The sequence below is a fragment of the Setaria italica genome, chromosome V, assembly GCF_000263155.2.
Source record: "Setaria italica strain Yugu1 chromosome V, Setaria_italica_v2.0, whole genome shotgun sequence".
NCBI classification, from domain to species: Eukaryota; Viridiplantae; Streptophyta; class Magnoliopsida; order Poales; family Poaceae; genus Setaria; species Setaria italica.
In genome coordinates, this window is record NC_028454.1 from 13,341,139 (window position 1) to 13,364,428 (window position 23,290).

General features: G+C 43.8%; 4 protein-coding genes across 6 annotated transcripts; 3 read left to right on the top strand and 1 right to left on the bottom strand.

Moving 5' to 3' along the window:
* Positions 1 to 2,889: 2,889 nt before the first annotated feature.
* LOC101773805 lies at positions 2,890 to 8,689 on the top strand. 3 transcript variants are annotated; one of them, XM_012845719.3, is made up of 6 exons: positions 2,890 to 3,054; positions 3,122 to 3,470; positions 5,021 to 5,328; positions 5,453 to 5,515; positions 6,469 to 6,977; positions 7,675 to 8,689. In XM_012845719.3, the coding sequence occupies exons 2-6, from the start codon at positions 3,250 to 3,252 to the stop codon at positions 8,419 to 8,421; spliced, it is 1,848 nt and encodes a 615-aa protein (XP_012701173.1). In that variant the 5' UTR covers positions 2,890 to 3,054; positions 3,122 to 3,249; the 3' UTR covers positions 8,422 to 8,689. The 3 variants fall into 3 exon arrangements, with proteins under 3 accessions (XP_012701173.1, XP_004968616.1, XP_004968617.1); XM_004968559.4 differs by having other exon boundaries at positions 2,891 to 3,054; positions 5,018 to 5,328; XM_004968560.4 differs by having other exon boundaries at positions 2,891 to 3,054; positions 3,190 to 3,470; positions 5,018 to 5,328.
* An 803-nt stretch (positions 8,690 to 9,492) lies between these two features.
* On the bottom strand, positions 9,493 to 12,203 carry LOC101774490 (GDSL esterase/lipase At5g45920). Its single transcript, XM_004968561.4, has 5 exons — positions 11,899 to 12,203; positions 11,578 to 11,796; positions 11,402 to 11,469; positions 10,389 to 10,556; positions 9,493 to 9,860 (listed from the first exon to the last, which is right to left on the bottom strand). Exons 1-5 carry the CDS (start codon positions 11,995 to 11,997, stop codon positions 9,701 to 9,703), a joined length of 714 nt encoding a protein of 237 aa, XP_004968618.1. The 5' UTR covers positions 11,998 to 12,203; the 3' UTR covers positions 9,493 to 9,700.
* A 1,491-nt stretch (positions 12,204 to 13,694) lies between these two features.
* On the top strand, positions 13,695 to 18,633 carry LOC101774886 (transcription factor GTE4). The gene is made up of 5 exons (XM_004968562.2): positions 13,695 to 15,108; positions 15,197 to 15,254; positions 15,429 to 15,551; positions 15,679 to 15,754; positions 18,220 to 18,633. The coding sequence occupies exons 1-4, from the start codon at positions 13,864 to 13,866 to the stop codon at positions 15,738 to 15,740; spliced, it is 1,488 nt and encodes a 495-aa protein (XP_004968619.1). The 5' UTR covers positions 13,695 to 13,863; the 3' UTR covers positions 15,741 to 15,754; positions 18,220 to 18,633.
* A 334-nt stretch (positions 18,634 to 18,967) lies between these two features.
* Positions 18,968 to 21,915, top strand: LOC101775292 (uncharacterized protein HI_0077). Its single transcript, XM_004968563.4, has 8 exons — positions 18,968 to 19,539; positions 19,620 to 19,861; positions 20,083 to 20,179; positions 20,368 to 20,551; positions 20,637 to 20,718; positions 20,794 to 20,839; positions 20,910 to 21,000; positions 21,384 to 21,915. Exons 1-7 carry the CDS (start codon positions 19,144 to 19,146, stop codon positions 20,970 to 20,972), a joined length of 1,110 nt encoding a protein of 369 aa, XP_004968620.1. The 5' UTR covers positions 18,968 to 19,143; the 3' UTR covers positions 20,973 to 21,000; positions 21,384 to 21,915.
* Positions 21,916 to 23,290: the final 1,375 nt, after the last annotated feature.

Genomic DNA, 23,290 nt, shown 5'->3' on the forward strand with positions numbered 1-23,290 from the left:
AGGAATGCAGCTTCCTTTGGACAGTGCCTCGGCTAAAGATTGGGTGTTGGTTGTTGGGCCGGCGGCTCTTCCACAGAAGAAGTGTTTTTCGAGCCACATTATCAGGAAAGCGGTGTGCTCCCTGTTATCCACAGTACCGGTCTTCTTGTTATCACTAATAAAGCCCTTCCAGCCGCCGATTCCTCTTGTGTCCAGCCGATGCGACGGAACATTCAGAAGTTGGAAAGGCGTGTCAAGGGAGGATACGTCTAAGCCAGTCAAGAGGACCACATCGGCCAGAGTGGGAGTCATAGGACCATGACCAAATAAAAATGCATTAAGGGCGTCAGACCAGAAATAGGAAGCTGCCATCACTAGCGGCTCATTTTTCTCCATCTGCGACAGAGAAAGGTTGATGCATTGGCCGATTTTAAGCTCATCCCATGAAACGCTCCTGGACGCGGCCACCCGTTGGTACCATTCCCTCCAACCAGGGGTTTCATTCGGCCAGGATCTAAAAGTACTTGCCCATTGATTTAAGTTCATATCGGACCGTTTGAAAGGAATCCGGTCAGTTTCCGAATTTATAAGAATCGCCGGATCTGGGTTTCCCATGGGACCGAGACAAACAAGGCCGGGGCTATCCGTGAGATGAATGGTAATTCTATCTCTAACCGCCTAAAAAGAAAAAGAGGGCATAGGAATGTAAGGAGTAGATCTAAAATATTGCCGATAAGGAGAGGATTCGGTATTTACCTCCGGGATAAAGTTCTGAGTAATCGGCGTGGCCACCGACGTTGGTGCAGATGATGGGGCTGTGAAGGGAACCGCCATTGGGATTTCTGATGAAGCCCTTGCATCTGTCGAAGAAGTGACGGCCGTCGCTACCTCCACCGGAGGAATTGTCCCTGGAGCATCGCGTGCTGGGGAGTTGCCGGAGGGAGTCGCCATTGAAGGGAAAAGGGGAAGAAGTGATTGGAGCTGAAACTGGAAAACTTCGATGGCAAGATTGAAGAAAGAAGGAGGTGCGCGCGCTGGAAAAGAAATGTGAGCTTGAAGACGAGTTGCGGTGAAGTGATATTTATAGGGTGCCTGAAGGAAGGGTAAAAACGGAATTTTCACCGCGCCGGCGCGTCGAGTTTTTCGGGGTAGTGGCCGTCGTGGGCGCCCGTTTCAAAAAATTGCAATGATCAGCCGGGAGACCGCGAAACGGAAGGATATTTTCACTGCGGCCGTTTCGGAGGAGAGGTTGTAAAGAATTTCGAAGTAAAGGATTATGTTTTACTCCGAAACTGGGGGGCATGTGTTGACGCCGGATTTCGTCATCAGTAGAATCGGCGTCAAAGAAGAAGGAAATCGAAGGAGTGCAGATGGGAATCGGTCAAAAGGGGCTACAGTGCGGAATCGGTCAAGAGGCTTTTACTTCACTTCAGAGTAAATACGTCAGGTTCCCAATCGGCAATCCTTTGCTGATGAGAAATCGGCCGATCAGGAAGGTGGACTAAAGTGGGCCTGTATGGGTTTGGGAAGGTGGAAAGATAAGGTGGAGTTCAGCCCACGAAGCGTGGGGTAATTAGTTTAGCACGGATTGTGCTTGTAGATATTTGTTTTCTGTTTGAATTAGAGATAGAGTCCTAGTCGGTTAAGAAGATTATTTGTACGGGGCTATAAATAGCTACCTTTGTAAATCTGTAGACAACAATCAATCAATACAACAAGTTACTTTATTCTTCATACTTACTTTCAAGCAGGCGACTTCGCCATCACTTTTTCTTTCTCACGAGTTCGTGCGAGTTGGCAGGGCTGCATCATCTTGATCTCCGGCCGATTCTGTAAGTTCCGTTTATCGAGTAATATCTAAGCTTTAACTTCCGGCGTATCGCTGTTGTTTCGTTTAGATTTATTCATCAGTTATCGATATCGGCTAGATTCATAGGTTTTTACCTGTTTTTCTAGTTTTTATCACCAGTTATCCTACTAGGAATCGGTAGTATCGGCTTTCATTACTTTCTGTTGCCAGATCCATCTGTTGCCGATTAGATCTTTTCCTAGTGCTGTTACTACATACCTTGTACCGATTACTTTAATACTTTTCTATCTACGAGGTTATAAGGATCGTGCCATCTTGTAGCCGATTCCTTTACCACAGTAAATCGGCCGATCTGCCGATAAGCTATCTCGATCGGAAACTTAGCCGATCGTAGTTACTGAATTTGATACGTGTTCTTCCTTGCCAATCAACAGGTCAGATTGGCTGGCACGCCGCGCGAACCGCACCAGGGCATTCACCCGAACAGGAGCTAAGCAGATTCTCCCGGGTCGTGTGTCGGCCGCTGGGATCCGGTTGACCGATTTCTAGCGCCAACAGTGGGTAATTACCCACCAACTCTACGAGGAGGTTCAAAAGAGAGGTTTCTGGAGCAGCAAAAGAGGTGCTCCAAAACTCCACCTCCATTTGCACTACAGCTCCATGGAGTTGGCAACTCCATGGAGTTTTGGAGTTAGGGTGTTTGGCTGAATTTTTTGATGGAGTTGCTGGAGTTTAGGAGTGGAGCCGTGCCAAACAGAGCCTTATTCTAGGATTTAACTGGCTCTATTCTTTTAGTGGTAGGCGACGTGCCTATCGACAGCGAGACGCCAACGATGATTTTATCAATTTTGAAGATTTATCGGCTCAATCTTTCAGAGATGACTAACAAGGGTAGGGAAAGGTTGCGTGTATTCGTAGGGGTAAGTGTGTGTACGTGTACATGAGTGTCTAAGTCTGTACCGTGTAATTTGAAGAAAAAAATAGCCAACGTATGAGTCATGTGAGCCAACTTCTTAAAAGGACATAGAGAAGTTAACCAATTTTGTTAAGTATGTATAAACTATAAAGTGGTAAACTGGTAATGAAAGAAGAAAAAAAAACATATCGTTCGGTCGTTCGCGGCGTTTACGGTTCACCCCCTCCCCCTGATCTCTGTTCCTTTCCCCCATCTTCCTTTCCTGGCGGCGGCGACGACTGGGCGAGCGCCGCCGGCGCTATTCGCCAAGTCTTCGCCGGGTCCTTTTCCATCGACGAGTACCCACCAGGTATGCCCGCTCCTTCCCTTCCCTTCCTGCTCCTAGCGTGAGCTGATTGTGTTCGGATCTGACCCAGTGTACACCCATGTCCTATGCTGGGTCCGCCCCTGGTTTCCGTGGCGCCCGCTACTGCTCCTGCTGCAGCCATTGATGTGCTGAGGACGGGGGCGGTGGTGGCGCCAGGAAGGCAGGAACCAAAGCAGCATGGTGGTGGTGATAGCCGAGGCCGTCTGCACGAACGGTGGCCCTCAGAAGGTGGTGGCTCCTGGCCTTGCTACAGATCGGGGAGGTGATGCCGTCGAATGCTCGAGCTCGTTCGGGGACACCAGCTCCGGTTTCGAAGGTGAGGCTGATGGGGGTGAACCGGAGGTGGATTCTGTCATCTCAGCTGATGCCAATGGTAGTGGGTACTCAAAGCTGCCAAGGTGAGTCTTCTCATCAGTTCCTCGTGTTCTCTGAATGTTACTGATCTGATGATTGTGCCGTCCTGGTTCATGGTAGAATGAACAGGTGTGGGATTATGCTAGGCAGTTTAGGCACTGATGTGTTTTGGTGTTGGTCCCATGCTCCTGGTTACAAAACAGAAGGTTTTAGTAGGGTTTTGACTTTCGACTGGTATACTATGTTCTAATTACTGTCTGCAGAAGCAGCAAGAAAAGTAGGACCAATGTAACCAAAACGGAAAGAAATGATTCAGTAAACGTAATACGGTGTCTTGTATGCATAGTAATTACTGCTTTATCGTCGAAAATTTCCTTTTTCGAGGTATATTTCGTTCATCTTTTGTATATGAAATATTAAATTTTAGAAGGTGATGATAGCACCTGATACATTAAGACCTGGGTATAATTTCTGCCCAATTCTTCTATGCATAATTGAAGCAGGTGGCCACTTATGCCAAGTATGCCTACCACAATCAGAACAAAACAATTACCGGGTACTCCTAAGGTCTTCTATTTGTTAGCATGGCTATTTAAAAAGATAATTGAGCAAATGGCAGCTTCTTCAGAAGCACTGTAAAATTGTAGTGTTGTTTATTTCACCAGGACTTTGATTTCAACAACTAGGTCAATTAATTCCATGATAATCAGCACAGCACGGGGGATCACGTGTCTGTCAATTCAGCAGTGAATCAAAGTTTAGTTACCAAAGTTTGGAGGTGCCAAATTACTGTTACAGCACTGTAGCATACTGTAGCATTTCGTTTGTATTTGTGAATTATTGTCCAAACATTGACTAATTAGGCTCAAAAGATTCGTCTCGCAAAGTACAACAAAACTGTGCAATTAGTTTTTAATTTCATCTACATTTAGTACTTCATGCATGTACCGCAAGTTTGATATGATGGAGAATCTTCTTTTTGCATAGTGCCAAAGTTGGGAGTTGGGGGTGAACTAAACAAGGGCCAAAGATTAAAACATAGAGCACACTATCCTTCTGTTTAGAGAGAGTCCTTGGGTTAGGGTTACCATTTTTCTCTTTTCCTTTTTTTTTTGTTGTGTGTGTGTGGGGGGGGGGGGGGGGCAAAGTTTGCCTAGATAACTAAATAATATTTGCTAAGCATGACAGTCTAAATCACAAAGAAGTTCTAGCCTGGGATTCAAACCCATGAATAGATATCATATACTGATTGGGACCATCATTGATGATGTTTATCTTTGATGCTGTAGACCATTATAGATTCCCTTTTGTGCATGTCAGGAAATATTGTCGATCAGGTTTCATGCTTATTGCCTTTCTTTGATAGTGTGCTTATAATGTGTAGTCATGAACAAGGAAACCGCTAGTTGAGCTACTCTTGTGAGTGTTTCAAACTGTTAGCTTACCTGTCATTTTACGGTATAGTTAGAATATCATTGGAGCAAGCAGCTATTTGTTATATTCTTACAATATGTCGTTATAATGTAAAGTTTTGTTATTCTGAGACACTTCTTTTTTTGGGGCAAATTTTGTGATATGGATTGCCCTTCAGAAGGAAAAAGGTGACAGCTGAGTGGAGGGATTCTGTTCTTCCAATTCTGTGGAGATGCCAGTGGTTAGAGTTGCGTGTGAAGGAGCTGTCATCTCAAGTATCAAAGTATGACAGGGAGCTTGCTCTAATCAAGAAAGAAAAGGAACTACAGCTAGCAGTAAGCAAAGCAAATGTTTCTAGGTTAGAATCGAGGCAGATTCACAAAGGCCATGGGGACAGTATTATGAAGAGGAGAAAGAGGAAGAGACATGAAGAAAATGTGGATGGGCCCTTGTACATCAACAAGCACCAGATATTGTCATACTATAATGGTTCTAGTCTGACATCCAATTATGTCTACCTTTTTGTAGGGATAGGACATCAATTTATTCATAGCCAAGTTGATTTTGCACCTAGTTTAGTTGTTAATTGTAAGAATCTTCCAATATTTGGCAGATAAGCAAAATAAGGGAGCTGAAACTGGTGGTATCTTAATTGATGATGATTGTGGCAGTACAGGTACGAATTTGCCCATGTGGTCAAACTTTTTAGTGGAGTTAAAATTGAAAGCATGGTATTAAGCATAGTTACATTAAACCGAGTTAGCTCCTAGATCTGGTTGTGAGAAGAAAAATTGCTTTTGTGAGATACCTAATGTAGCCTTGTAGCCATATTTTTTACTTTCTGTTATGGACATTAACAGTACATTACACACACACCTTTGATTTTACTAAAATGTCAGTAAAAAATATGTAAAAAATAATTGCTTGAAAGCGGTTCACATGGATAATCTACCAATGCCATTATAGTGACAAATTTTAATGCTTATGCGTACTTTAGTGGTCAAGGTTTTTAAAGTTTGATTGCATGGATCCTGAAACCAAATCTGTTTGGTAGAAGTGACCGAGCTCTTGTGTTGGTGGCTACCTCATTGTTTGTGAAGTAACCAATCAACTATTCCCACCATCCAAGTATATAGTGTGTATTTTATTTTGACACAGTCTTCAAAACTAGACTCTTTTTTTACCAGGATTCAAAATTAGACTTTGACCATTGTTTTCTTGTAGTATAACTATTCTTATCTATAAAATGAATATAGATTAAAAGCAAATTGAAATATGAATGTATCTGTATAATTTAATGCACTAGACATACTTATAATTTGACCAAGTCAAAATATACAAAGTTTGAATTTTCCTGAAACATGCATACCCAATATAATTTGACAGAGGGAGTAGTTTATATATCTATGTATATTAAAATGTGCCGAACACCTTTCTGATCCTCTATGGTTTCATTGGATTTTATTGTAGCATTCTCATTTTCTGATTAGATCACTGAAGGACACACATAGCCACTTGGGGTTTAGTTAGATTGGCCATGCAGAAAATGCAATTAATCTATATTTGCTGCCTAAGTAATTTTCATGCAAGTGTTAATTATGTATCGTGTTTGGTTTGTTCTTCATGCAGTTGATGGCTGTATCAGAGGTGGACTTGACACTATTACATTGCTCAATTCCGAGAATTATGATATGATTTTTGAGCAACTCATTTTAAAGCACGCACTCATGACAATTGACGGGCTCCAGTCTAGAGTTCATCTGCTGCAAGATCGTCTTAGCAAGGCTCATTCTGGAGGAGAAAATTTGGTGATTTCTGAGTACAGTACTCATGTCAGGGTGCCTCAGGAGAGGCAGCATACTCAAAAGCACTCATTCTCTTATATGGAGTGTCGATATAGTAAACCACGGAAAAGGAAGAATCTAAACGTTTTGCTGAAGGATGATGTATCAGCTCTTGCAGTGAGACCTGCTTTGCCTGACATGGAAACTGATGCTCATTTAAAAGATGAAAATAGGAATGCTGAAGAAAGAAGTGGAGAGTGCAATCACTTGAGGGAGAAATACGTCACAATGGACCAACTCTTGGGTACTGACAATTCCATACCAAATGGTCACATTGGGGATTTATGCAAAGAAGTAATTCTTTGGTCCTTTGCTTAATCTTATTCCTCTTTTAATTCTTTATTAGTGCTTGTTTTGATTTGGGTTGATCCTCTCAGTGTTACTGCTTTCAAATTGGAATTTAGATCATCTTATATGCACACAGTAGGCATGGGGTGTATAGAGTCCCCATTGAGAAATAATCAAACCTTTCCTGCATCCGTAAAATATTGTAGGTATTGCGACTTTCCTAGTTTACTTTTAAATAAAAAAAGTCTAGTTTCCATGTAAACAGAAAACAGATGCTATTGCCCCCATAGAACCTGGAATTTGTAGTTATATCTTGGACATGAGGTATGGGTGCCATGTCAGATGTTTACATTAGTGTCAAACTGATCTAAAATTTATTAAGATGTCTGTGAATCAGATTCATCCAGAACTCAATATTACTTTGTCAGAAGATATCCCTATGAATTTTGCATGTGACAAAGCAATTCATTTTTAACTTTGTTTTCCAAACACACAATACTAGTAATTTAGTATGTTATGTTCCAATGACAGTTTTAAAATCTTACTTTAGATGTGGAGCTGTGGCTGTTATTATTTTATTATCTAGAACTATTTTACTGATTTCGAACCATCTCCAGAAAAAAAAAAGATGAACGTGTTTGCTTCTTGGCCAATATATTTGCACATGCATTTAGTTGATTCTACTACTGTTTCTTTTTTGCAGAACACTTATGATATCCTCATAGACAATCAAGCAGCCAATGTAGTGCATCGGCAGTTTGGTAAGGCCAAGCATCTGCCTTCTGGAACTTCTAACAAAGGCCCAGCAGAAACGAAGAACATTTCTGCTCCAGCAGAAGTTAAGAACACTTGTGCTCCAGTTGATAGCACTTCTGCTCCAGCGGTGGAGCCTGTCTCCCCTCAGAGCAAGGAGCTTAAACCTAAGAAGAAGAGGAAGAAAGGCTCTTTTCTCACCAAGAAGAAGAAGAATAAGAAGAAAGAGACCTCCAAAACACCTGCAAAGGAGAAAGCTGAGGGCACACCCTCAGCTGCAAAGAACAAAACTGGGGGCACACCTTCTGCTGCGGCAGTGGAGAAAACTGAGAGCGCGCCCTCTGGTTCAATGGGGCTGGGAACCATGACTGCTCGCTCAGCTAGGAAGAAGCGCAAAACTGGAAATGAACCTGCAGATGCGAAGAAGCGTGAATCTGTACCATCGAAGAAGCAGGAAACTGGTAAGCCATCCTCAGCAGCAAAGGAGGAAACTGGGAAGCCATCCTCAGCAGCAAAGAAGCAGGAAACTGGGAAGCCATCCTCAGCAGCAAAGAAGCAGGAGACTGCAAATGCGCCCTCCGCAACAAAGGAGACTGAAAGCGCCCCCTTGAATGTGAAGACTGAGAAGGCTGTGCTGGCGGTGGCTGTAAATTGCAGGAGCCAAAGGGTACGAAAGCCCAAAGTTTTTGCTGAGTGAAACAGAGACCTCTTAGAGTCTGATGTGTATGTATCCTGTCGTCTGGCCGCCAAAGTCGGTGACCCTGTCAACATAGGAAGTGACGGATCGATGTAAGTTAGTGTATATATCAGCTTTTGCCTAGGTAAAAAAAAGAATCTCACCCAAAATTTTTGGTTGGTTGTTCTTGACCCTTCTGTTCTGGGATACCAAACTAACAATGTCGTGTTGTGTCACCTCTATATCCCAAATGAAAAAAAATTGAGAAAATTATGCCGTGACATTGCAACTTGGTTTGCCTTTCACTGCATGATTCCTCCGGGTAGTGTGATCTTTTCAATACTTTGATATGGTCGGAGTTTGCACCTAAACAGCCCGTGTGATCTCACTGAAAGCAAGATTGGAGTCGGACCGTGCCATTGCTCCGGATCAGAGATTGGCCGTTTCTTGCGGTGCTGCAATTGCAGTTATGCAGGACACCATGAATCAGTCCAGCTATATTCACCAGTGCTGGCCTGCTACCACAGATTGAGAAAGGATGCATGACCCCGGGAGCTGGTTCACGCCAGGCAGCCATGGTCCATCTATGATGCAGCGAGTTGCCCTGCCTACCTGTGATGATTGATGAATCTGTGTACTCTTTGCAGTTACATGGGAATGTGCATGGTACATACTGCCAATACATGTGAAGATGCGACTGTCACCTGATCGGTAATGTTTGGAATGCCAATGCATTTCCTGCGATTCAAGCGACTGATTTTTTTTCATGTTCATACAATCAAGGAGATTTGAACTCGTCGGTAGTTAACCGGAGGCGGCAGCCGAGCAAGGTCATCTAAAAAGTTCTTTCTTCTTCTCTCATTCTCATGGGCCTCCGCTCACTGGCCCAAAGCTTCGAACCCTTTTTTCCCCTTCCCTAAACCATTTCTGGAGAATGCCTCTGAAGTTGCGTTGCTCAATCACCTATTTTTTTTTCATGATTTTGAAATACTCGCGGCATTTTTAAGTCATCGCCTACTGTGCACCGTGCCAATATACAGGGCTGCTGAAGCGGACCCATTTTGTGCACGTCTGATTTCCAAGCCTCGAAAATGAAGTACTGAAAAAAATGCCATTTATTGAATTTCACTGTTTATGTGATGGCATCAGTAGTACTTATGCATATTAATTACAAAGGACAAAACACAATTCCAGAAGTAAAAGTCGCACACGCACTGCCAAACAGAACAGATAGTGAGTAGGGCACATCATTTGACACGAGCAAACATCTCTAATCCAATCATGCACTAAGGCGTCCTCTTCAAGCTCCGAAAGCTTTCATGGGGTCCTTGGGGTCGATTTCGGGGTAGAGGGGGAGATCATATGGGAGGCTCTCCTTGCTGAAACCGATGCCTGCCAGCGTCTGCACCAACTCGTCGAACAGGATCTTGTTTCCAGTAGGCGTGAAGTGAAGCCCATCACTGCATCAAGGTGTAAAAAATGTTATCTAGTGCTTGCACATCGGAAAAAAAGATGTGCAGATTGGAACAGATATCACGCAATAATCGATTTAGAATCCCAGCATAAAAACAAAGAATCACAGCACTTATTACAGAACGCCAGAGCCTAAAATCTGATAATGGAGAAACCTAAAAGTAGTAATGTACTGCCCCATTAGTAATCATCAATATATCACATAGTAGATACATGTAAGTTTTAAAAGAAAATTAAGTGCAGTAGATTGTTACCCACTTCAAATTTCTACACAGTGTATTCTATTAGCATAGGCTACTGGTCTTAGCAACAGTCAACAGAACAACCAAATGTATACATAAGTTCGATTCCCCCCTATAGCAAATGGAAATATCCAGTGCACATTGTTAATGATGGGACAAAGAAATGCAAGATAGTTTTAAAACTAGATACCGGAAAAATACAGAGTAGTATCCGTTTATTAGCCTATCTGGATCCTGCATTACTCCCGGGGGTAATTGAAATAGATGCATTACCTTAATGCAGATGTTTGCCAATCTGGAAATTCCTGCATCTTTGTCCAGATGTCTATAACCGGATGGCCCAATTCTTTGGCAACAGCTATGCATGCCTGTGCATAAGAGCCAGCAGCCTCGTTGGTTCTTTCTGCTTGTCGTGCAGAGTCATCAACTCCATAAATGTCTCTGCATAAGAAGACAGGGATAATCAGTGTGGATGCTTGAAATCTACTTTAGTAACGGTGCATTTTGCGGAAAATCAGTTAGCAGGACATGCCTAGAAAGACAGAGACAATCCCAACACATAGAATGCACGTGCCTTGAATGGAAAATACAGGCAACATCCAAAGAATCGTATCTCATGGGACTCTTTGACAAATGTATGTAAGTCCAAAATAAGCATGTCCTGCCCTAAATAAACCTCGTAGTCTGGTCTGATGTAACTCAGCATTTCCCGTTTTTTCTCCCCTCAAGCCACGATCATCAAAATTAGCATGTACAGAGAGGCTCTGAAGTATAGTGTTAAAAGACATGTTTGTTGTGAGGAGATGCAACAGGAATGGCCCATGTGCAACAGCTATCTATGGTTGAGAAGACATCATCATTCATCGGTGTGATTCACACAAATCAACGGTTACTCGATAGATTCTTGTCGCAAAAGCTAGGCGCACTAGCTACAGATAAACAAGTGGTGGCTATTTCTAGACAGATTTTTGCAGGTTCGTATATCGGTGTGATGATTAGCAGTAAATGCTGAGCACGTTTTCGCTTACTGTAAGCAGCAATCTGGAAAGATGCAGTTCACCGCATACAACTTGCATCCATGGCTGAATGCAGGAATAGCATATAAGCATCACAGCAAAAAAGGAAACTAATGGGAATCAGTATACGAAAGGCACCCAATGATTTGATTTTTCTACGGTTGACCACTAGATTCCCTTCTGAAAGCTAAAGATCAGTAGAGTGACGAGTGATAAATCGGTGGATCTATTCCATTTGTAGTATCCTCAAAAGTGGATTTATTTGTTTACCGGATTCTCGCTGTCTCGTAAATCGGTGGGGGAGTGATGAGTATGATAGCAGCGGAGGGCCATCGCTCCTGCGATCGAAGAACCAAGAAACAGATACATGAGCGAAGAAGAATCCAACATATCCGAATCTGGGAATCATATGATCGCACAAGGCTAGACAGCAACTTCTTCTAAACCTTAAAGTAGGCGCAGATGGCGCGGAGGTTGGTCTGGTACTCCTCGAGCGGGACGTTCTGGTGCGCCTGCACTTGGTCGGGCAGCGAGGCGTCATTGGCGCCGAAGAAGACGGTGACGGCCGCCGGGTCCGCGTCCGCCGCGCCCTCCATGGCCCGCGGCAGCACCTTGAGCGCCCACCGCGTGTTGTACCCGCTGAGCCCGCGCAGCACCACGTCCGCCTGGATCAAATCAGAGGGCGGGGCAGGGGCCCCAGACACGGGTCAGTCCACGGCGGCCGGCGGCGGCGCGACGCCAGAGAGGAAACACGCGCACGTACGTACCTGGCGGGCGAAGCGGTCGGTGAGCGCGGCGCCCCATCCGCCGGACTCGAAGGACTGCTCGGTGATGGAGTCGCCGAAGAGCACCAGCCGCGGCCGCATGGTGGATCGCTCGGATCGGGGAATCTGCCGCGCGGGCTCACTCACTCAGTCACAGAGCGCTTCGCTTCTTGGGATGCGGCTTTGGAGGCTGTGCGGCGGACTGGCAGTGGCAGTGGCGGCTACCTCGTCATCTGGCGCAGGGTAGGTGGCCGTGTGTGATCTGGTCATCTGGTGGATGAGACGGAATCTTGGGGTGAGCTCGTGAAGTCATCATGCCGAATTTAATTTGACTCGCGTCCAGCAGGCGAATCATTGGCACCGACGAGCATATTCCGGCCGTTCGCCGTGATATCATCTCCTTCCGATTCAGCGGTGCTGGAGATGCGGTGGCTGAGCCGACCTGAAGCACGCGCAGTATGGTCATGATGACTTTTATAACGGAAACAGTGATCCAACTCTCAGATTCTTTTTTCCGAAAAAATAAGAGGAAACTCGCCTGAGACTGTTGTGTTCACCGCCAGCAAAACAATGGTTTGTAGTTGCGATTTGGAATAGAGTGTAGTTAGAGATGTGAGCATCAAACATGGACGGAGCGTCAATAGAACTTTAGAAAAATACATCTAGTCTACACACGCTATAACTGATCTGATCAGTTTTAAATCAACAAGCGTACTGTTTATATCATCTTTTTTCCTTAAGTGGATCTATTTTTCCATAAAAGCTAAACCAATAGCATAATGCGTTTGAAGCTTATGTTACAATCTCTTTTGAACCCGTCTCTCCACTCTCTCTATTTCAAACAATCATTAGGATTTGAGTTTAGGGCTACACGACGCCAACGTGTCTCTTAACAACGCTCGCTTTATTAAGTGGAAACACCATATCATTTGACACTATCAGATTAATGACTAACTTTTACCGTTATAGGTGATATTATTACATTTTATGGATCGTTTTGTCGGGCACGAGACAAGACAACAAAAGCCATCGGCAATGCATTTTGTCACGCCAATCGCAATACTAGCCTTTACGTTACGACTCCGACTCTAGATGTCTAAAAAGATACCTTCTTCTCTCCGCAACACTCGCCTTATTGAATGGAAACATCTTATCGTTTGACACTATCCGATTAATTACCAGCTCTTACCGTTATAGATGATACTATTATACTTTTATGCAAATTGTGTCATAATTCTGTTATTTTTTCCTGTAGGATCAATTCTATGCACGAGCTAATATGTCATAGATAAACCAAAACAATGTTGATGATCTCATACTCCTTAGTCTATAACACATGTCATTTTGCGATTCTTCATGGTCAAAATTTTTAAACCTTGACATTAATATACAAAAATTGCATAGATTTACAATGTACGATAGATATTACTCCCATCGCTCCAAATTACAGGTCGTTTTGACTTTTCTAAATTCATATAGATATTACTCCCTCCGTTCCAAATTATAACTTATTTTGACTTTTGTAGGTTCATATATATTATTATGAATCTGAGTATACACTATAGATGCATAATAATATCCATACACCTAGAAAAACCAAACGACTTATAATTTGAGATGGAGGGAGCACTTGATAGAATACTTTCACAACAATGTTAGTTACTGTTTGCATTTCGAATCGGACCGCACTCAGATCACTGGAACGAAGATCAACTAATTTTTTTTTACCAACAACGGAAAGGAGACAAGCAAAAGAGGGAGCCAAAACAGAGCAAAGAGGAAAAGAAAAAAAAAACTGGATCTTGTTTCTCTCCCTTGCACGGTAGCAGCTGCCAGCGCTTGCCCCACCAGCACCAAGCCCTCACCGAACCCCTTCCTCCCCGTTTCGCCTCCTCCGCCCAAATCCCCAAATCGCCGCCTCCGATCCGCCGCCGTCCTCGATCCGCCGCTGCCGTTGACCCGCCCAGAATGGCCTCCGGGCCGCCCTCGCCGTCCAGCAAACCCTACTCTCGCAAATCCCACGCCAGCTCCAAGGCTCCCAGCGTCCCCTCCTTCGACTCCCACAGCAACGGCCCGCTCCTCCCCACCGTCACCTTCTCGCTGCCCTCCACGCTGGCCACCCGCCGGGAGCTCCGCCGCCGCCTCTCTGCCGAGCTCGCCCAGGTGCGCGCCGCCTCCAAGCGCCTCAGCTCCCTCCCGGCTCCCGCCCCCTCCTCCGCTCTCTCCGCCACCGACCCCTCCACGCCGCTCCCGCCGCACCCGCCGGCGTCCAAGCACAAGTCCAAGAAGGGCGGGGGAGCCCCGCACCCGCACCTCTCGGCGGAGGCGCGGCGCAAGCTCTACGCGCCCGTGTTCAAGACCTGCGCCGCGGTGCTTGCCAGGCTCATGAAGCACAAGCACAGCTGGGTGTTCAACAAGCCGGTAGATGCGAGTGCGCTTGGCCTGCACGACTACCATACCATCATCACCAAGCCCATGGACCTCGGCACTGTCAAGTCAAAGCTAGCGGCAGGACAGTACAAGTCACCACGGGAGTTCGCCGGGGATGTGCGTCTAACGTTCCAGAATGCCATGACGTACAACCCCAAGGGGCAGGACGTGCACTTCATGGCCGAGCAGCTGCTGAACATGTTTGAGGAGAAGTGGCCGGAGATTGAAGCTGAGGTAGCGCAGCTATCACCACAGCCTCCTACACCGTCCTCGGCTGCACCCAGAAAACCAAAGGAGATAGATAATTCTAGGGTGTTAGAGAGGTCGGATTCGACCGTCCATGCTGCTGGGATGGAGGCCACACCGAAGCCACACACTGGCAGGCCACCTGTTTTAAAGAAGCCCAAGGCAAGGGAGCCAAATAAGAGGGATATGACCTTCTGGGAGAAGCAGCGGCTTAGCAATAACCTCCAGGATTTGCCACCAGAGAAGCTAGACAATGTTGTTCAGATCATAAAGAAGAGGAACCTGTCACTCAGCCAGCATGATGATGAGATTGAGGTTGATATCGATAGCTTTGATGTTGAAACATTATGGGAGCTTGATAGATTTGTGACAAACTATAAGAAGAGTATAACTAAGAATAAGCGGAAGGCTGAGCTTTCTGCAGTAAGGCCAGATGAGGCTGAGGCTGAGGCTGAGCCTGATCAGGAGCTGGAGAAGATAGAGCATGTGAGGCAGGATGAGGCAGATCAGGATCAGATTCCTGCAGTACAAGAACCGGTATGATTTTGGTTGTTAGTATTGGTGCCTGCATTAAGTTTTAGGTAATATTTTCCATTTGGTTCTTATTGCTGTCTTGCTGTTACAGATTCCAGAACCAGAAGCAGTTGATGTTGAACCACAACCACCTAAGGAAAATGCAGCAGGTAGGCGGGACATGTGTCTTTAGGGCATTCTTGTAATTGCTATGCTCGTTCTTTCTGTTTGAGAAAAGAATAAATGTATCATTATAATCATGCTTCTAATGCAACAACCACTTGTGCCTATTATCTTCTGTTCTTATCACTGCAAAAGAATTGACTAAGTATACTCAACTACAGATGACAATGAGAGATACGTGGGTGAATCATCACCGGGTCATTTGGAAGATCAGAAGGGAGAGACTGCTGGTAGATCAAGTAGTTCTGGAAGCTCTAGTAGTGACTCGGGCTCGTCCTCTAGTGGTAAATGTTCCCTTATTTTGCAGATATCATAACAAGACAATCTTTTGGATCCTGTATTCTTCTTTATAAAGGTTAGGTTTGGAAGTATTTAGGAAACACATGAATTTACTTTGAGAAACATGTGCAGATACGGACACAGATAGTTCATCAGCAGATGGCTCTGATGCACCACAGTCACCCAGAACGTAGCATCAATAGCCCAGGTATATTCTACATTAATGGAGCAATCATTTGCATATAATGTCGAATAATTTGGTAAATTCTTCAAATTCAATAAACATTTTTGGAGCTACAAATCACAAGGCTGTACAGACAATTCATGTCCTCTGTGGAACCAGTTAATTAGTTAATTGTTTTTTGCCAGAAAGCTTCTGGATGGATATTTGTCATAAAGCTTCTGGATGGATATTTGTCATCTAACTTACAGAAGATGCTGATTGATAAGCTCACATGAGCAATCCAGAATTCAACTATCTGGGTCATGTATTGCATTTGCTCAGCCATCAATCCTAAATATTTAGCCTTTTTTCCCATCTGCATAAGCTTTAGAAATGAAATTCCATAGACCAATGTGACATCTTATGCCTCTATCGTTTGAACGTTCTGTTGGCGAAATGTAAACTGTTGGCTTTGTCCTATAGTTTTTGCACAGAACATGGTAAGAAATAAATGTGCAGGCTTGGTGGTGACGACCTTGGTCGTTCTACTAGGAGCACCAGTATAAGTAGCTTCCTTTGTTGGCTTGTAAGTAAAATCAATTAACATTTAATTGGTGATAATCTGTGGTGTCGATCTACTGATTTTAGTTTATATCTGGGAGTCACCATTCACATGATTTAAGTCTGCAAAGGCTTTTATTACTGTGATCTTAAAACAACGCATGGTAGTAATTTTCCCAACTAAAGAAAGTACGCATGTTGGTTACAGAGACACTTTTTTAGGTAAGCATTAAAGGTGTCCCCTAGATAAATTGTAAATGGTTGACAAAGTCAAAGTATTCACATCAACAGCATAGCAGAGTTCTTTAACTTTTTCCTCGCATGTAGCCCGGAACTGTTTTTCTTTTTGTGTGTGCCAACTGTTTGTCTTCTTGCATATTTAATGTCACATACTCATATGTGAAGTGGCACATTGTACTGTACGTGTATGCGAATTTAATGTCATGCTGTTAATTTGTAGTATATTTGATTAGTCTACTGTTATTAACCTAATTTTTGTATGGCAACTCAAAGTGTTCCAAATGATCCTATACGTGTTTCTGATACTGCCAATATTTATAATTCATACTTCATTTATTTAGGCGCGCCTAGATACAATTGTTCTTCAAAACTATATTAGCACCTTCTGTATGATTTGTTTTTTCTTAGTACAATACTTTCTTTGTTTCGTTGCGAGTATCGAGTACTCTAGGCTCTAGCCCTCCACCTCGTCTTTATGACAGCTATCAGGTTTACGATCCAAACTGATTTGATCTCTTTACCTTTCCTTTTCATTTTCTCCTTGCTAGCCAGTTTCATGGTTTGATATTTCTTTGCCTTTATGTGGCTCTAGTTTCAGCTGTAGCACCAAACTAGTATAAAAGATCCGTATTAGGAATTAATACATCGTGGATTTGTACACCAAACTAATATAAAAAATCCTTGTTAGGAATTAATGTATCCTGGAATTGTACTAGTGTCCTCAGAATTTGAGCAATGGGTGAACAATTGTATCAATTCTGCTTTTTGGCGTACTTTGGGCTGGTTGTTTGTTAGTCCAATTCTAACTATATTTGGAAAACACGAGAGGAAGGTATTCATATCATAGTTGTTTGACGTTTACTTGCTCCGTTTTTTTTCGCGGATTTCAACTTTTCAAGTACTAGGCTTTCTTGGTATCCTTTCCCATTTTCATCATCTGTCTATATATGGCCGTGCTGGTCTAGCCCATCGAGTAAGTTTTTGCCATTGGCAGAAAGTTTTGCAGTTCAGATAAAAAAAAAATCTGCAGTTATGTTGTGGGTCATTTGAAAACATAAGTTGACCTGAAAACATGTTGTGATGTTCAAATTCCTCACTTACTAGTCAATGTATCATCAAGGCCAAGTTGTAAAGATTGGGCCTGATTTGCTTCTCTTTATTTTTGTACTTTACCTTTTCTTGAGCTTAGATAGGTACTTGTCTGCTTGATTGTCTTATTCTGTCAATTTTTCTACCTTGGAGGCATAGATCAGCCCTCCATAGCCTTGGTGAATGTGATTGAGCAATTTTTGTTGTCACATAGTTTGTTATGCGCAATGGGATGCAGATCTGAAACCAAATGTGCTGTAGATTGCTTGATTTAATACATAACTATGAATTGCACTAAGTACAGGAATTTGTTTTCCTTTCTATTACTAGTACTATTGCAAGGCTTAAGCTTATGCCTTGTTTGCTCGTTTTGTCATTGTTAGTGATTATTTCAGGTAGCTTTTATTGCCAAAGGTTGTTGCTCATAAAGCAAGAGTTAGTTAAGCTTTTAAACAAATCATGGTAGGGAAATGCGGATGCTTTGAGTCTACCTGCTTCTGAAATAATGCATTTAACTTCTGATCCAAACGACCAACTATATGAAATAATAAACTGACTAAATTATAACTAATTCCATGATCACACAATCACAAAACTGACATGTCCGATTTCGTTTGCAGGTGTTGATTTGAGACTGGAAAGGCCATAACTCCTTAGTTCACCAATGATTCTAGCGTGAAATTGTCGGCGAGATTGTTGTAAATTTTGGTTATGTAGGGACCCTAACCAGTGCCATCTGCCATGCTGTTGTTGTTTTGGTCTCAGAAGTGGTTGCGTGGGATAGCTCATGCCCAATTCATCTGCAACACTATTTGCAGTCATGTACTTATTGTAGAGTGCTGCGTTTCTCTAGTCGTCAAGCTGGAAGTTACCTCACATTGGATAGGAAGAAACCTGCAAACTGGGGGCAGTAAAACAAGCGGTGGGGTGAAGACCAGGAACCTGGAGGCCTCGCCCTGTTGTAAGATTGTACAATTGTTATAGTTGTGTAATTTCTGTTGGTGTTTGCATTAGCATTGATCATTTTTTTTGTCTGTCTCCGGTTGCACTGCATCTTAAAATAGCGCTGCGCATTTGTTTGAAGTTTGAACTGAACTCAGCTCCATTGTGACTGGTACGGAAAGAAGTTCAGCAGACCAGCACCCTGAACTTCATCGTCTCGTAGACGGCCTCCAGAATGCAAATGTTTCTGGGTTCTTGTTGGATTGCTCCGCCGCATCGCCGGTGATCTTTCAATGGTGAAGCTGACTGAACATCTGTTGTACGACAGGTCATGTTTGAATGGAGAATCTGAGCATGTGTTGGTCTGGATGGATCTACCTTGTCCTGCTCGAAGAGTATTCCAGTATGAACTGGATGATTTCGCATGAAATTCTCACTTTTCAAGCAGGACAGAGTGTTATGTTTGTATTTTCCATGAAAATTTGCCGGAATAGGACTCGTGAAATTTGCGCGAGCAGTTCACAGCGCATCGTTTATTCGCAGAACCCCAAGGAAATTCGCGTTATCCCGGGAGGTCGGAAACAAACGGCACCGGCCACCAAATGCTCCCGCTCCGCCGCCTCCCCCCGCTCCCACTGCCACGCGGCCCCGCACCCCGTCGCCTCCTGTCAGCCGCGGCATCCGCCGCCGCCTCCCCCTCGCCGCTCCCATGGCCGGGCCTCCACGCCTGGCGCCGGGCACCGCCCAGCGACCTCCGCACGTGGGGCCCCGATGGCCCCTGCGCCTCCGACGCCGAGGAGGCGGCCGGGGCCCCGCCCGAACCTGACGCCGGCGCGGGCTCGTCGCTGGCGGAGATGGGTGCGCTGGTGCTGTCCACCGCCGACCCCCTCGCCAAGGCGCGGCTCACGCACGCCGCCTTCTCCCGGTGGGTCGCCGGGCTCCCCGTCGGCCAGGCCACGGCCCCCGACCACCCTGCCAGGCCCGACAAGCCCCTCGTGGTAGGAGCGCTTCCTCCTGGATTTGGCATTCCATCGAGCAGGAGTGGGTGACTGTACTGCTGATATTGCTCTTTATGCAGGTGACGCAGAAGGAGATGACCACGCACAAGGAGATGCGGGTGCCGCTCAACGCGTACATGCTGCACAACCTGGCGCACGTCGAGCTCAACGCCATCGACCTCGCGTGGGACACCGTCGTGCGGTTCGCGCCGCTCAGGGACACGCTGGGAGACGGCTTCTTCGCGGATTTCGCTCGTGTGGCAGACGACGAGAGCCGCCACTTTCGGTGGTACTCGCAGCGCCTAGCTGAGCTTGGGTTCAGGTGAGTGGCGCAAAAAAATGCAGGACCAGCTACCTACTTCTTCGATTCCATTGTATAATATATAAATGTCCGTATCATGTATTCATGTGTCACTGGTCAGAGGAGGAAACCACATGTCCGCCTATAATATTGCCTTAGTTATACATGGACGGTGACTTTTTTTTAGTGAATGATGAGCGATGCCAGGTTGCTCTAACATGTCATAGTATATCTGTGGACAGTTATGGTGATATGCCAGTTCACAATCTTCTTTGGAGGGAATGTGCAAAGTCGTCAAGTGATGTTTCTGCACGATTGGCTGTGATTCCTTTGGTTCAGGTGCCACATCAATACTGCTTCCTTATGCGTGATGCTTGTCCTAATAAATACATGTTTAATTTTAGTTGATTATTGAACTTGCTAGTATTCAGCTGGTACTAGTAGGTACCATTATTTCGGTGATAAAGCTTCCTCAAAAACTGTTTTGTTACAATTGACCAATATGTTGATTATTAGAATCTTGATAGGAAGCTAGAGGCCTTGATGCTGGACCAAGATTAGTCCAAAGGTTATTTGGTTTTGGGGATCATCGATCAGCAGATATTGTGGCAAGAGTAGCAGAGGAAGAGCTTGCACATGTTTCTGTAGGTTTGTATTGGTTTCTGAAAGTATGCCAAATGATGGGTCGTGATTCTGGTGATACTTTTAAAGGTTTGTCTCGCCTAATCGTCTAGAGTACTATATATGCATATACAAAATTATGTTGTCTAATGCAATATTCACATTAACATTTCAGACTTGATAAAGGAGTATGGTGTTGTATTGAAGGGTCCATTTAACTATCCGGCTCGTGATGAAGCTGGTATACCTCGAGAGTGGTAGGTCCTGACTCAGCAGTGTATATCTACAAGCATTTGACAGCTATAAGAGGGTTAATGATTATATTATTTCAGGTATGATGAGAAGTTTAAACAGGAATCTGCACAAAAACTTGAAGAGGTAAGAGACTGATTAGTTTTCGACGCTGATGTTTTGCAATGAACTTAAACTAATAACATGTCCTTGACAGGTGCATGATAGACTAGCTTGTATTGTTGAGATGGAGAAAGAGAATGCAAGTTTGAATGATTAAGTTCTACTTGATGTACATGAGAGACTGGGTAGGCACTCTACTATTTTTTTTTACCATGTGTAAACTTACTCTTCTTGAACTCTAAAAAGCTACATGGTTTGTTTTTCATATAAATTGTCAACAACCATTTTTTTTCTTTTCAGTTTGAGATAGATAAACTTGACTATCTATCCACCATCAATCCAGATCATAAACGCTTAAGTTTGTAGGACAAAATCGTATATTCTGACATCTATGCTCTAACTTGCTAATGGTCCATAGTCCATGCTCCATAACCTGTAAATGGTCTCCTGCTGAAATTGTCTCTAGAATGCGCGAAGAAGAAACAGGACTTCTCCATAACTTAACTTAGTATAGTATCACATTTCTATTTGAGTAGCATTGAATAGTATTTAATCTTGACCATTTTAGGTTTCTTCTTGCTGGAGTGGAAAGATAGTTAATAGTCAATGCATGTTATACAACTCATCTGTGTATGCTTGCAAAGATACCTGCTGTCAAGTGGACACCCAGATCTTGTAGGCTGGAAACAGGAACCGGAAGCTGTAGATCGCTGGATTACTTAAAAGATCATTCGTGGTGGATTTCAATTGCTAGAACAGAGACAATTCAATTCTTCATTCTGCTGCAAGCTTACTGAGATACAGCATGTTGTCTCCAGCCATGTAATTTTATCATCCATGGCTGTACTGATTCCTATGTATGATTGATTCCGCATCATCACTGCAGAGCTTTACAATCAGGAATTCATGATTAGTGTAGTCAGTCCAACAAGGATGTGTCATGGAAGATTGGTTTATTATTATTTTTCTACGCATTTTGATTGAGCAATTATTAAATTGGGATGATCTGGATGACAGGTTGTATACAGTGAGTACATGGTTAATTTTTTGTGCGTCTCCACAGATTGTTGTATATTCATATCTGCGGTTCATTCCAGACATTTGATGCTTGTGACTTTGTGAGAAGTAGCAGAGTGATTTGTTGGTGGCTTCTTGGAATCCTGTACTATTCAGTTTCGCGCCTGGGCGCCTGGCTTTTAATTTGAGTACAGATTAGTGTTGGTGGAAAGATGACTGATCAATGTTCCATTGATGGTGATTGGTGTTATGCTTATGGGTATTACTAACTAGTACTAAGTTGTGCTTCTGACACATATGCTTCTAGGACATTCTTTTGTTGCTAAGGGTGCATGGTATGTTAGATAAGTCGATCCACCCGTGCTAATTGGCCAGAGGATGAAATCACCGCAACCGATAGTATTTGTCTTAGTTATACATAAATACTGATTTTTTTTGTACGAACGTTATGTTGGTGTTTCTTGTCAAAGTATTCCTATGGACAATTGGGTGATATGCACACAATCTTTTGTGGATGGAGTGTGCAGTTTCTTCGGTTCAGGTGCCTTATCATTACAGCTTGCTTCCGTGCGATGCACTAAGGGGGTGTTTGGATACGAGGTGCTAAACTTTAACAGTGTCACATCGGATGTTCGGATGCTAATTAGGAGAACTAAACATGAGCTAATTATAAAACTAATTGCAGAACCCTGTGCTAATTCGCGTGACGAATCTATTAAGCCTAATTAATCCATCATTAGCAAATGGTTACTGTAGCACCACATTGTCAAATCATGGACTAATTAGGCTTAATAGATTCGTCTCACGAATTACACTCCATCTGTGCAATTAGTTTTGTAATTAGTCTATGTTTAATACTCCTAATTAGCATCCAAACATTCGATGTGACGGGTGTTAAACTTTAACACCATGGAGCCAAACAGGCCCTAAGTACATGCTTTATTTTTGCTCCGTGCTTTTGATGATGATACTTGCTGAAGAACTTTACCTGGTGAAAGTTAACTAATATATTGATTATCAAAACATTGAAAGGAAGCCAGAGTATAGTTCTTGATGATGTACCAAGATCAGTGCAAACAATATTTGGCTTTGGGGATCATGGGTCTGCAACACTGTGGCAAAAGGAGCAGAAGAAGATCTGTACATGTCTCTTTAGGTTCATATTGGATCGGGAACGTCTAGATTGTTCCGTTTGCTGCCGCCTCCCAGCTCAGTGAGCTGACAAAATGTCTCAGCTTCTGAATGAGCATTGCGCTGCTGGCCCTGATGTTTACCTATAGATAGCTGAGATTCCGTATCATCGCGAAGCTCCTTAATTGACCATCTTTTAGTGCACGCATGCGTCACGGAACAATTATCTATACTTTCTCTGCCTATGTCTGATCACGAAATCATTGAGTTGGGGTGATCTGATCTGGCGCGTAGAATTCAACGAGTAACGTGGGAGCCAGGCAGTGG

Coding starts and splice junctions, on each gene's coding strand:
- LOC101773805 (XM_004968559.4), top strand. CDS start 3,250: ATGGTGGTGGTGATAGCCGAGGCCGTCTGCACGAACGGTGGCCCTCAG. Junction 3,471..5,017: donor GGGTACTCAAAGCTGCCAAG/GTGAGTCTTCTC, acceptor ATTGCCCTTCAG/AAGGAAAAAGGTGACAGCTG. Junction 5,329..5,452: donor GATATTGTCATACTATAATG/GTTCTAGTCTGA, acceptor AATATTTGGCAG/ATAAGCAAAATAAGGGAGCT.
- LOC101774490 (XM_004968561.4), bottom strand. CDS start 11,997: ATGCGGCCGCGGCTGGTGCTCTTCGGCGACTCCATCACCGAGCAGTCC. Junction 11,470..11,577: donor CCATCTGCGCCTACTTTAAG/GTTTAGAAGAAG, acceptor CTTCGATCGCAG/GAGCGATGGCCCTCCGCTGC. Junction 10,557..11,401: donor TACGAGACAGCGAGAATCCG/GTAAACAAATAA, acceptor CTTCTTATGCAG/AGACATTTATGGAGTTGATG.
- LOC101774886 (XM_004968562.2), top strand. CDS start 13,864: ATGGCCTCCGGGCCGCCCTCGCCGTCCAGCAAACCCTACTCTCGCAAA. Junction 15,255..15,428: donor ACCTAAGGAAAATGCAGCAG/GTAGGCGGGACA, acceptor ACTCAACTACAG/ATGACAATGAGAGATACGTG. Junction 15,552..15,678: donor CTCGGGCTCGTCCTCTAGTG/GTAAATGTTCCC, acceptor AAACATGTGCAG/ATACGGACACAGATAGTTCA.
- LOC101775292 (XM_004968563.4), top strand. CDS start 19,144: ATGCTCCCGCTCCGCCGCCTCCCCCCGCTCCCACTGCCACGCGGCCCC. Junction 20,180..20,367: donor CTGTGATTCCTTTGGTTCAG/GTGCCACATCAA, acceptor GAATCTTGATAG/GAAGCTAGAGGCCTTGATGC. Junction 20,552..20,636: donor TTCTGGTGATACTTTTAAAG/GTTTGTCTCGCC, acceptor TTAACATTTCAG/ACTTGATAAAGGAGTATGGT.